This window comes from Hibiscus syriacus, unplaced genomic scaffold (genome assembly GCF_006381635.1).
Source record: "Hibiscus syriacus cultivar Baekdansim isolate YM2019G1 unplaced genomic scaffold, ASM638163v2 tig00110328_pilon, whole genome shotgun sequence".
Lineage (NCBI taxonomy): Eukaryota > Viridiplantae > Streptophyta > Magnoliopsida > Malvales > Malvaceae > Hibiscus > Hibiscus syriacus.
The window spans coordinates 1,356,811-1,370,150 of NW_024062685.1; the positions used below are offsets into that span (position 1 = coordinate 1,356,811).

Consider the following 13,340-nt stretch of genomic DNA (forward strand, 5'->3'; position numbering starts at 1 on the left):
GTTTCTCACAGTGTTCAGCTCTAATTTGCAATTATTGATAGCTTAATCTCCTTTTATGATCGTTTGTCAATGCAGTCAAATTTATTGTTAAGAGAATGTAAAAATGATAGAAAATAAATGGGGGAAAAATGCTTCATTCAACTTGTGTCAAAATACAGAAATGTACAGCCTATATATACACAAATAATGTAATTGCCTTAAACAACTAATAGTCTAACTGCACTAACAAACTTATTTACTAACCAACTATCATATTTGACATTTCTTCCTATCTATTTTCTATTTGAGGCTTTTTGGCTTGATTTTTAATTTTATCCTTATATAATTTAAAGTAATTAGTTTCAATATTATAAAAAATATCTAAATTATTTATTTATTATACGATGATAGTCGTAAAATTTTATCATAATTTTAAATATTTTTACTTATTATGTGGTTTCTATTAAAAAAATCCAGATTGTTGTTATCCAAAGATAAAGTCAATCGAGAAAAGGAAAAAAAGGTTAGCTTCAAGGAAAAGTGCAAAGACGGGGGACCCAAATGCACTGAATTGAACGTGGAATTTAACATTCCACCTCAACCAACCACATCATTTTCATCATCCTCTCGACACCTTTTATGAAAAAAAAAATCTAATCAGGTTATCAATAAATCAATTTAATGGAGAATTATAATTTTTGTTTAATTTAATATAACATTTATCACCAAAAGTTTTATTAATGGACGGAGAACAAGTTCAACCCATGAAAATGTTGCAAAAGACGGCTATCGGATAGAGTAAAATCGCAATTGATAATTTGAGAAAATAAAAATAAAGATAAAGAAAACACAAAATTTACGTGGAAAACCCCTAAATAATATAGGGTAAAAATCACGGGTAACGGTAGAAGAATTTCACTATGAGAAAATATGAATTACAACCTCTCTCGATCTACCAAGGAAAAAACAATGATAATTCTCTCTTGATAAAAAGGAGAAAATAATTCTCAAGAAACTCTCTAAATTCTCTCTAGTATTGGAAGAAAGCTAGAATGCTAGAATGCTTTGGGATGGTTTTGAAGCTAAATGAGCTAGGGTATTTATAGTTGAAGCTTAAGGACTAATTTGTAAATACCCTAAATTACAATGACTAAATGTGCATTTCTACCATTGCTAATTTTCAACACAAAGCCACCCTTTTTGACATTTGCCATTCGGTGCATTAATTGCATCGAAATGGTCTGACTTTCAACAATCTCCCACTTGAAGATTTGATTGGAACAATCATATTTTCACACCATTCTTTCTACCTTGTACCTTCATGTTGCTTACGTTTATGACAGGACACAAGAGGATCGACACCAAGTAAAATTATCAGCATTTATCGCCTTTGTCAAGAAATCTGCTATGTTCTCTTTGGTATGGATTTTCTGCATATATATCGTCCCTTCTTCCACCTTTTCACGAATGAAATGGTAATGTACTAGTATGTGTTTTGTTCTTTAATGAAATGATGGATTCCTTGCTAGATGCAAGGCGCTTTGACTGTCACAAAACATAGAGACATACTCTTGATTGTGCCCAAGCTCCTCCAATAGCATCTTCAACCAAATTGCTTCTTTATCAAATTGCTTCTTTACTGGCTTGTGTAGCTGCTACATATTCTGCTTATGTTGTGGACGTTGCCACAACTGACTGTAATTTTGAAACCCAGCTTACAACTCCACCAGCAATTTTGAACACATATCATGTAGTAGATTTGCTTTTATCCAAATCCCCTGCATAGTCAGAATCTACATACACATTGATTAGTAAGTTTGATCCTCCGTAACATAATGTAACATTTGAGGTCCCTTTGATGTATCTCAGGATCCTCTTTACTGTATTCCAATGATATTTGCCTGGATTCGGCATGTAATGAATAACCACTCCCACTGCTTGTGCAATGTCTGGTCTTGTGCATATCATAGCGAACATTAAACTTCCCACTGCTGATGCATACGGTACTCGAGACATCTTCATCCTCTCTTCTTCACTGTTAGGACTCATACTGGAGGATAATTTGAAGTTAATAGGAATAGGGGTAGAAATTGGCTTACAATCTTCCATGCTGAATCGTGACAAGATCTTCTTCAAGTAATTCTTTTGTGAAAGCCAAATCTTCCTATTACTTCTATCTCGGTGAATTTGCATCCCTAGAATCTTATTTACTGATCCCAAGTCTTTCATTTCAAATTCCCTAGCCAGTTGTGCCTTCAATTCTTCAATATGATCTTTGTTGGGTCCTGCAACCAACATGTCATCCATATACAACAATAATATAACAAAATCGTTATCACTAGACCTCTTGAAATAAGCACAAGGGTCTGTATTAAGTCTGTTGTATCCAAGGCACATAATGAAGGAATCAAATCTCTTATACCAACACCTCGGCGCCTGCTTTAGACCGTACATATATTTGTTCAACATGCAAACCAAGTTCTTCTTTTCTTTTTCTTCAAAACCTTCAGGTTGGAGCATATAAATTTCTTCTTCAAGATTTCCATGAAGAAAAGCTGTTTTAACATCTAGCTTCTCTAGATGTAAGTCCAATGTAGCACACATTGCCAAAACTACTTGAACTGTTGTTAGTCGAACCACAGGAGAAAATATTTCATTGAAATCAATACCTTCTTTTTGAGCATATCCTTTGACCACCAGTCTTGTACGATAGCTCTCAACTTGATCGTCACAATTTCGCTTGATTTTGAAGACCCATTTGTTACCAATTGGCTTCCTTCCTTGTGGTAGTGGCACAAGGTCCCATGTATTATTTTTATAAAGGGCTTCAATTTCTTCTTGCATCGCCATCATCCATAGTGAAGCATCTGAGTTGTTTATTGCCTCCTGGTATGTTGATGGCTCACATTCCTTTGTTAAAAGGCAGTATGCAATATTACATTCTATAACATAATCTGAGTGCCAATTGAGACGTCTTCTCACACGATCTGATTGGTGAGTTGTTGGAGCTTCAGAACTCTCTAGTTCTTGTTCATCATGTGCTGGTTCTGCTTCAGAAGAATCTCATTGTTCAAACTCCTTTTCTACATGTATATGTGTAGTCTCTGACTTTTCAGCGCTATTATCATCTTCTTTTCTTTGTAGCTTATCTTCTATAAAGATAACATCCATGTTGATGATCACTTTGCGGGCATTGGGATCCCACAAGCGATACCCCTTTACACCATCAGCATATCCCAAGAATTTGCATTTCCTGGATTTTGGATCCATCTTTGAAATTTCTTGGGTGTTGTACATCACGTACACTATACTTCCAAATACATGGAGGTTTAAATAATCAGCTGATTTTCCAGTCCACATCTCCATTGGTGTCTTCAGCTCTATTGCAGTTGATGGAGCTCGATTCACCAAATAACAGGCGGTATTGACTGCTTCTGCCCATAATGATTTTTCTAGGCCTGTATCCCTCAACATTGCTCTTGTTCTTTCTAACAATGTTCTGTTCATCCGCTCTGCCACTCCATTTTGTTGAGGAGTGTTCGCCACTGTGAAACTGTCTTTTGATGCATTCTTTCCTACAAAAGTCATCAAATTCTTCACTTGTGTATTCTCCTCCATTATCTGTTATAAAACACTTGATCTTATTTCCAGAATCAAGTTCCACCCGTGCTTTGAAGTTTTTGAAAGTTGAAAACACATCTGACTTCTTCTTAATAGGGTACACCCAATATCTCCTGGAGTAGTCATCAATAAATGAGACAAAGTATTTTGCTCCGCCTAGGGATATAACTAGTGCTTGCCATACGTCAGAGTGAACCAATTCTAGAACACTTTTACCTCTAGAATTTGATGTGTTGAATTTCAACCGGTGCTGCTTACTTGTTATGCAATGCTCACACAAAAGAAGTGATACCTTTGTTAAGCCTGGAAGTAGCTTTTGCTCCACAAGGACTTTCATTTGTTCTGACATGTGTCCAAGTTTCTGATGCCATAACATTGCAGAATCTGAACTACATGAGGTAACAGAGGATTCTGCTTCTAGCAAAGTCTCTCCCTTCAGCATGTACAAGTTTACAGCTATCTTTTCGCCTTTCAGCACTACAAGCGCTCCACGAAACACCTTCATGATTCCTTTTTATATTTCAATCTTGCTTGCATTATTATCCAGCAATCCGTAGGATAATAAATTTTTCTTTAAGCATTTCACGCTTCGCACATCTCGAACAACTTTAATTATTCCATCATACATCTTCAATTTGATGGTTCTCATGCCAATGATCTCTAAGGCATGATCATTGCAACTATACACAGATCCTCCTGAGACAGGTTCATAATGATGAAACCATTCTCTTCTTGAGGTCATGTGATATGTTGTTCCTGAATCAATGAGCCATATATATGCAAATCTTTTTCTGCCTTCCACGGTGGTTGACGCTTCACAGCATAGAGCATCTCCATCATCTGAAGTGTTTACGGTATTGCCTTGTAGATTGGAGTTTTTATTTAGACTCCAACAATCCTTCTTCAAGTGACCCTTATTTCTACAGTTGTAACACTTTAAATTCTTCTTGCTCCTCGATTTCGATCTACCATGTTTGTGACTGCTGCTTTGGCCACGTTCTGTTGATCTCCCTCTCATCGTTGTCAACGCTTCTGCTTGTTGCAGATTTACTTGTCTGTCTTTCTTGTTCTTGCACCGATTTTCTTCTTGTAGAATAGCAGCTGTAACGTCATTGAAGACTAGACTGATGACATTACTGTTTGTCAAGTTGATGATGAGTTGATCATACGAATCAGGTAGACTTTGAAGTAGAAGTTCAGCACGTTCTTGTTCTTCTATTGTACATCTTAAGGATGTAAGCTGAGAAAATAACGTGTTCAATGTGTTTAAGTGCTTCGTCACTGAAGTAGATTCTGGCATACGGAGAATGTACAATTTTCTCTTAAGGAAAATTTTATTGTTCAGCGATGTGGCCTCGTACAGTTTGGTGAGATGATCCCATATCTCCTTAGCTGTCTTCTTTTCCTCGATGCTTGACAATACTTTATCAGCTAATGCTAGATGAAAGTTTTCCATAACATTCCCGTCCATTTCGTTCCATTTGTTGTCATCTGTGAAATCCACCGGCCTTTCACTGATAGCTGTTAGACAACTGTCTTTTCTCAGGATGACATTCATCTTCAATTTCCACAATGAGAAATTTCTCCCATTGAATTTTTCAATATCAAATTTCGTTGTCATAGCTTCTATTACGGATAGCTCCCACTATTTCACTATCGTGAATAGTTCTCTGGAACCTTCAAAGAATGGGTAATACCTTCTTACTTTCTTATATTGGAGGATCCACCTTTTGGTGGCAACCAAAAAGACAATAAGCAGATATTACACACTCAAATCTGGCTCTGATATCAATTGTTGCGGAAGACGGCTATCTGATAGAGCAAAATCGCAACTGATAATTTGAGAAAATAAAAATAAAGATAAAGAAGACACAAAATATACGTGGAAAACCCCTAAATAATATAGGATAAAAACCACAGGCAACGGTAGAAGAATTTCACTATGAGAAAATATGAATTACAACCTCTCTCGATCTACCAAGGAGAAAACAATGATAATTCTCTCTTGATAAAAAGGAGAAAACAACTCTCAAGAAACTCTCTAAATTCTCTCTAGTATTGGAAGAAAACTAGAATGCTTTGGGATGGTTTTGAAGCTAAATGAGCTAAGGTATTTATAGTTGAAGCTTAAAGACTAATTTGTAAATACTCTAAATTACAATGACTAAATGTACATTTCTACTATTGCTAATTTTCAACACAAAGCAACCCTTTTTTGACATTTGCCATTCGGTGCATTAATTACACCGAAATGACATGACTTTCAACAGAAAATATCAATCACTAATTATTTTTCTTGATATTTGAAATTTCAACCTCTTAATTTTATATATTTTTTGTTGTTCATACCTCTTAATTTTATATTTAAAACGCGTCTATACCTTCAAGTAAAATGCTTAATTTTATTAGTTACCTATTAACATACTAGTAGGTCAGAAGTTTTCAATATACATATTTTTAATACTAAATTTAAATAATAAAAAAGATAAAATTGAAAAATTGATCAATAAAAATTAATAAAGGATCATTTTAATAGGACAAAAAGATTATATTTATTATTTATTTAATTTTAAAAATATTTTGTACAAACGAAGCAACTCTGGTGATTAAAGAATTTGTTGTTATCTTTTTAAGTCCAGAGTTTGAGTAATGCAGATGTCAGAGGTACGAGTGTTTATTGTCAAATAATTGAGAGTCTTCAAATAGATACTATATAATATTTATAGAAAAAAAAGTTATAATTTAATTAAATAGATTGATCCAATACGTGGGAAGGTGACCCCAATTTAACATTTGTTATTTGTTTGTGTTAGACAGGGACCGGGAACCAAACTAATCAAAGAAATCTTCCATTTCTTATAACTATAATTTTGATTCTTTTTCTTTTTTAAATTTCTATAACAACAATAATAATGGAGGTAGATCACCATGGTGGGTAATAGAATACAAAACCAAAATAATTAAAAGAGACAAAAATGTTGAAGCCATTGAAGCCAATGGTGGCGCGGCGCTCCCGAATATCATTCCAAAGAAGTTGCCATCATCAGTGGGCCCAGCACCGCCACCGTCGGTGCCGGTGCTGCTGTAGCCGGCGGCGGATCCAGGATAAGTAAAGCTCCCAGTCTCTTCCCTGTAACACCCAGCATGCAAGTAGTCAGTGACACCAAAATTCGAAAGATTCTGAAGAAAATCATATTTAAAATAAATGCAACCAAAGAAAAAAGGGAAGATGCACGAGAGAGGAAAGGGAAAGGAGGGGCCCCTGCCAGTGCAAATTGATAAAGAAGCCTCTTATCCTCTATGTTAACGTCATACGTTCATGCACAAGTTGCAAAGCAGATCAAAGGGAATCTAAACTGAGTCATATGCCCTAAAATAAGTGACAAATAAAGCTTACCCTCTTCCCACTTTACTCCATCTCTTGTTCCCAACTACTAGATCCTGTTCTAATTAAGTACCAGCTTCTAATATTTTAGAGACGAAAATAGATTATTAATGAAAATTATATAAAAATTTAAAATTTTAGAAACAACGATCTACTCTGCAGTTCTACCCTCATGGTTTTCTGTTTGGAAATTGCTTCTGGCAACGACTGCAATGTCTACTGCTATGATACACATCGGGAGAGCCATTTCAGCTTACTTATAAAATACAAAAGTCTATTAAATATATAAACTCAAAATTAGAGGATGGGATTTAGATTATCTGATATTTAAATTTATAAAATTTAAATTATTATTAAACTACAAAATTAAAAACAAAAAACTTATATAGTGGATAATATATTTACATTTTATACATATTTAGACATTAAAGTAGATTCCAACTGTGAAAGAAAAAGTAAGAATCTAAGGGGTGGATAGACACACCCTTAAAAGGAAGGTAGTGTTCCATAGATTTATCTTTAAAGAAAGGGAGGACCTGCCCCATGCAAAGGCACATGAATTTGGACAAGATGAACTGTTATAACCTATAAGGCTGATCTTTACACAGATTCTCATCATTACTTGAATTTATGGAAAAAAAGAGAAAATATGACTATCACCATCTTTATATTTAGATGAAATTTATGATGCAATCCCTATACTTTAAAAAAATAAATATTAGATTCCCTTTCTAGTTGTTGACATTAATATTTTCAATCAAAATTTTCCAAAAAAAAAACTAACTCCATTAACAATTGAATTAATATTTTTTTAAAAATTGATATTTAACTGTTTTTAGTACAAGAGTTAATTCTCAAATTTCATCAAACTACAAGGACTAAGACATTTGGGCAAAATATGTCTTAAAGATGAGGGAAGAAAGTAACTAATTATGGGATTTTGTTTAAAAATGTTTCAAAAGCACTTGTTTAGAAGTTAATTAATGTAAGATTCGATTGGTAGATCTATGTATATTTCTAGGGACTGATTAAGAATTATTTATTTATGATCTTTTTTTTAATCTGATTCAATCAAAATCAATACCCTAATTATATTTTTGTTTTTACATACTTCACATTTGTCAATACTTGAGGTCACCAGTTCATAATTTTCATCTATATTTATTTTATAATAGCATTATATTAAATATTTTAATTTAATAAATCGGATAAGAATATTATATTTAGTAAATTTTAAAATATTATTAAACTTTCATTTATATCTCTAAACTAAAAACATTGTTAGACTTAAAAAAGTTTATTATATAAATTAGTACTTGAATTTTATAGTTATTTTGAAATTGGTATTTAATTTTTTATCTAAAATTAGAAGTTATCTCAACTTCAATCAAATTGTTTGGCGTGTAACTAGGCCTGTAAACGAACCGAACGCACACGAACGGAGGTATGTTCATGTTCGTTCATTTAATAAATAAACAAACAATTTTTTTTGTTCATGTTCGTTTATTAAGGAATATAACTTGTTCATGTTCGTTCATTTAATAAATAAACGAACATAAACGAACACGAACATAAACAAACACGAACATAAATGAACACGAACATAAACGAACATAAACGTTGGAGACCCTACCTTCCATTGTTTTTTCATGAAAAATAGTCGACAATGCAAATCAACAAAATCTACAGTGATAAATAGCGTAAGAGCTGATTAGCAGTGATAAAATGTTTGAAGATATCAAATATTTCGATCGATCTTTTAAAGATATTAAATGATTCACACGACTTTAATTTAACGCTATAACATTTATCTTAGTGGTCCATGATTATATATGAACAATCATTTTCCATTATGTTATTCTAATAAATTCACCGGCTAAAAGTTTTGTGACATCAATGTCAGACTTTAGTGAGGTTTGTTAATAATGGTCCTTTCCATTAGTAGAGTAGAAAATTTAACAGCATGAAGATTTCGAATGGTACAAATTGGACTACAAGGCAATAACATAGATCCGAAATCCCTTCATGCTACATATCGTAACTGATATTATTGCTAAACCACCATTCAAAATTTTAATATACCTAAAGTCTACTCCACAACTAAAGGTCACACAATAACTATGAAAACAAAAGTTCATTGTCAAAGTGTATTTTCTATTTATTAATGGGTTCTTCCTAGAAAACCCATTACTTCCGCTATTACACTCTTTTACAGAAATTGCATAGAAACCTTTGTTTTGTTTTCTGGCAAATTCTATATATTTTTATCTTTACTGATGCTCATATACTTCCGATTGTTACCTTTATCTTCCCATCTATTTCTAGAAATAAGTGTGATGTTTTCTTGAGCTTTAGATGTGAAGATACCCGCAATAACTTTACATATAAACTATTAAGCCAAATAAAACATAGAAAGAGATGAAAACAGACTTGTAAAACTTCAGATTGTACTATAATATAACTTGTTTTGAAGATTTCAGCGATTGTCTCCACTCTTCAGTGAACGCTAGGGTTTGGGGAAAAAGAATATAGGTGCGAGGTGCCTCACGGGTTAACATATTGAATTTAATCTCCAAATAAAATTGGGTTAATTATAGAGTTGGTCATCAGAATATCAGATTAATTAATATTTTTAAGATACTTACAAATTGGTCACCAAAATTGATTTAAGAAGATTGGGTTAAACATAAATGAATGAGCATAAACGAACATAACCGAACGGACATAAACGAACATAACCGAACGAACATAACCGAACGTTCACGAACGTAAATGAACGAACGAGACCTATGTTCATGTTCGTTCATTTAATTAAACGAACATAGAATCTTGTTCATGTTCATTCATTTAATAAATAAACGCACATAAATGAACTTCCCGCCGCATGGTTCATGAACGGTTCGCTGAACGTTCAGTTCATTTACAGGCCTACGTGTAACTGATCAAGTAAAATGATATCATTAGATGTAATATTTCACAATCTTATTAGTTAATGAAATATCACATCAATATCATATATGGAGTTTAAGTTTTTTTTTATATTAGGTACTAATATAAAAAAATCTCAAATTTAGATATTAATTAAAGAAAAATTAACAAAATCATGCACGTATTCATATAATAAAAAAGCGAATAACTCAGGATAATAAGTCTTGGCTTGTTTGATACTAGTAAAGGCCAAAAGGAAGTCATAAACTAATCGAGATTCAAAATTGTACATTTTAATTAGATTTTTTAAATAAATGTGTCTTTTTTATTAGGTGTAGAGGTATAAGAAAAAAAATAAAATTATAAAAAGAAATAATATATATATAGTTGTATTAATTTATATAAAAAAATAAATTGAATCCCTTGTTAACGAACATTTTCTAAAAATCTACAAGTGCAATTACTATAGTTTGTCCACTAACTTCCTTTTTTATATATATAAAATCAATAATTAATTTGATTAGTCATTTCGTGAGTGAGCATAAGGGTTATTATGAAATGTTAGTAAAAATTTAAGCCCTGTCCTAAGAATTATACCAAGATGATGACAGGTAATTCAGTTATTGGCCTAGAAAGCAAGCAAGAAAGAAAGGGTAATATTGGGATACCTTGACTCGCCGAAAACGCCGGCATTGAAAGTGAGCTGTTCGATGTAGGCAGCCGATCTAGGTTCGACACTCGAAGCTTTAGCATATTGAGTTCTTACGCCGGCGCCGGACGGTACGAAATACGCTCCGTTTACCATCAAGTCCCCGTCGGTTCTCCAGTTCCAATTGGCCCATTCACTCTCATCTGTATCCACTCTCTTCGTCACCTCTTTAGCATTGGGGTCCGCCGGCGCTGTATACCGATTCCCTTGGCTGTTGATGGTAGGGTTAGCGCTGCCGCCGATGGCATACATTTCCCAAGCGGTAAAATCATTGTTGACGACATGTATGTAACCTCGCCGGCACCTCGGCATTCTTTGCACTAATGCTTCTCCAAAGTGGTTAAACGCTATCGTCACCTGCATTCCCGAATCAGCCAAGTACTTGTCATTATGGCCTAAAAGCATGACTTCGTTATGGTGAGAAAAATAGCTGTTGCTAATTGTGATTCCGGTGGAGCCCATGATGGCATCGATAAGGCCGTCGGTGCAGTAACTCAGGGCGCAATGATCGATCCAGATTTTCTGGGAACCGAAAATGGAGATCCCATCCCCGTCTGATTTTCCTCTCCGTCCCACATGCGTCGGCGACGATGCAATGTCGGTGTTCCCCGAGGGCTTACAATGGTGGACGTGGATGTTGTGGATGATAACATGCTGAACGTACTGCAAAGTTATGCACCCGTTTCCGGTTATGTGAACAGTCGTGCCGCGGCCGTCGACGGTCTTGTATGAGTTGAAGATGAGCTCGTGTTTGAGCTTGATGACCATGTTGGTCGAGAAGATGATCCAGAGGGGTTCATCTTGGATGACAGCGTGTCGGAGCGTGCCCGGTTTGGGGTTAGCAACGTCGTGGTCGGAGGAATCCACGACGGTGTAAATTCGGCCGCCTTTTCCTCCGAGGGTTCCTTGTCCGAAACCGATGGAGCAGTCGGCTAAGCGTTGGCGGTCGTTGTACCATTGGGGGTCGCACCGCCAGCAATCGTCGATGGGGTTTCCCGTTAGGCATTGATCTCTTTGGGTTACGGAGAGGGCATGTCTTCTTGATATCGACACATTTAATCTCCTACAATGATTAAAGGAGAGGTTCTGAGTAAAAGCGTGTGCAAACTTTCCTGTAATTCTGCAAGTTTTCCGGGAAGCAGTGGAGAAAAATTGAACAACAGAAAAAACCCATAAATATTAGGATCAAAGATGCCTACCTCTGAACATCATGAACAACAGATTCAGGGTCAGGATGTTGGTGAGGGAGGCTAAGATTGAAGGAAGCTCTAGCAAATGAAGACAAAGAACCCAAAATACATAATAAGAAAATGCAGGTGAAAGGAAGCATCCTTGAACAACAACAATGGAAACCTTGCTTCTTTTTTTTGTAATAATAAAACGAAGGGTCCCTTCTTTGAACAATTATGTCTTTCCTTTTCTTCTTCTTCAAAAAGCTGAACATATAAAACATTGGATAACCAGAATTGATTTATATAATCAGTTAGTCCCAAAAGAAAATGCCATGAATTCATGATGATGACAAAGAATACTTGAACCCCAATAATAATAACAAAAAAAATATATTTTTTGTTTTCTTTTTATCTTTTTTCTTTTCAAAAGGTTTATGTAATCGGAAAGTCGAAGAAAAGTGCGTTTATATTGAAACCTTCTCTTTGTCTATGGTTTTTCCCCAGCTTTTGCAGACTCTCTCAGTTTGCTCACATTCTTAGCTTGCTGTATAATTATTCTAAAAACATGAAATAAATAAGCAAAGAAAGGGTAATTTATGAAGGAAAACTGGGGAGTTATCCAAAACAATAACAATGCAGAAAAGAAAACCATTTTTTCTTGCATAGAAATAAAAAGGTGCCTATGTTGGAGGATTGGGATTCTTTACTGCATGAATTTGTAAGTATATATTTTACCCCATAAGCAAAGCCGCCAACTAGCAGTAATTGCGGCCGCCATATTACTCCTTTTTTTTTCCAGATTGTTTAATATTTGGTATAGGCACAATTTCAAGTCAAAACCAATGTTTCAATGTAGATGGTTAAATGTTTATGTAATCCTTCGTTTAAATCATCATTTGATAACTTAAATATAATTGGACAAATTTTCTTTCAACAATTCTGATGGAGACAAGAGATGAGAATTTTAACCATATTATTGATTATAATTGGATAAATTAAATCGAAATGGATTTTAATTGATAATTTATATGATTTGTATTTGCATGATAAATTTAAAATCTACAAGATATATCAATAATCTCTATAATAGACGATTCAAATCTCTTAATTGACACTTTCTTCTTTGTTAGATTGTAAAGTTCAATCCTCGTTATAAGTGAGTTTTTTTCTCTCTAAATGGAAATTGTTAAAATAATAATAATAATGTTAACTTTTATAATAATAATAATAATAAATATTTTCTCCAGTTGAAATAGAATTGAAATTATTCAAAGATATAAAGACTAGCAGCGGCCGCCTTTGAGTAAAACTTCTTTTTCGGTTTGAGTGGAAAATGGATGGTTGGCTTTTGCATGTGGATTGCTTCTCTCGTCAAAAGTTCTCTTCAAAAAATTATCAACGAAAACTACTTTTTCTTTTCTTTTCGAAGATGGGAATTTGGGATTTATTTAAATTTTTATAAAATTTTTAGAGATATAGACTAATTTTTGTAAATAAGGTAAAGATTTAATTTATATTTTTAAAAAAATGTTGGGGAAAATTAAAT

The 13,340-nt window shown here is 34.0% G+C and overlaps 1 protein-coding gene across 1 annotated transcript; it reads right to left on the bottom strand.

Moving 5' to 3' along the window:
* Positions 1-6,495: 6,495 nt before the first annotated feature.
* Positions 6,496-11,627, bottom strand: LOC120118825 (probable pectate lyase 13). The gene is made up of 2 exons (XM_039138787.1): positions 10,582-11,627; positions 6,496-6,730 (listed from the first exon to the last, which is right to left on the bottom strand). Exons 1-2 carry the CDS (start codon positions 11,388-11,390, stop codon positions 6,496-6,498), a joined length of 1,044 nt encoding a protein of 347 aa, XP_038994718.1. The 5' UTR covers positions 11,391-11,627.
* Positions 11,628-13,340: the final 1,713 nt, after the last annotated feature.

Excerpts from the sequence above, each read along its gene's own strand:
- LOC120118825 (XM_039138787.1), bottom strand. The coding sequence starts at position 11,390 with ATGGTCATCAAGCTCAAACACGAGCTCATCTTCAACTCATACAAGACC. Across the intron at positions 6,731-10,581 it reads GGCGTTTTCGGCGAGTCAAG|GGAAGAGACTGGGAGCTTTA; the intron begins GTATCCCAATAT and ends TGGGTGTTACAG.